General features: G+C 48.2%; 1 protein-coding gene across 1 annotated transcript in view; it reads right to left on the bottom strand.

The window, feature by feature from the left end:
- Positions 1–17: 17 nt before the first annotated feature.
- The window catches only part of DGAT2L6 (diacylglycerol O-acyltransferase 2 like 6), a 23,749-nt gene continuing 23,409 nt past the window's right edge, over positions 18–357 (bottom strand). The window contains exon 7 of the mRNA XM_077774978.1: positions 18–357. This exon is cut by the window's right edge and continues 15 nt beyond it. Coding sequence (XP_077631104.1) covers positions 206–357 — 152 coding nt within the window. The 3' untranslated portion in view covers positions 18–205.

Here is a 357-nt window from a genome sequence, read left to right as displayed (position 1 = left end):
TAGAGGGTTTTTGCTTTCTCTTCCTCTGCCCCTCTGGTTCCTTCCACAGAACCAGATTTGTTAAGTACTTTCTGGTTTTGTTGGCCTCCTTCATGCCTCCCTCATGCCTGAGATCCTCATCTCTCCTTAAATTCTTCCTTCTGGGTGACCCTATATGGATCCCTCGATGCTTTAGGACTTTAATAATGGGGGAATCTAGTTCCCGTTATATGATTGTCAGCTCCTGGGTCTCAGGAAAGCCACACTGAACTTTGTGCTGGTCAAACAGCTTGCACAGGGCATTGATGTAGAGTGCATGGTACTTGTCCACTGTCTTCTTGCTTGGCTTCTCAATCCTGGGGATTGGCAGGGGCTCCC

This window comes from Crocuta crocuta, unplaced genomic scaffold (genome assembly GCF_008692635.1).
Source record: "Crocuta crocuta isolate KB4526 unplaced genomic scaffold, BGI_CrCroc_1.0 scaffold394, whole genome shotgun sequence".
Lineage (NCBI taxonomy): Eukaryota > Metazoa > Chordata > Mammalia > Carnivora > Hyaenidae > Crocuta > Crocuta crocuta.
This window is presented reverse-complemented; position numbering and strand designations above follow the sequence as displayed.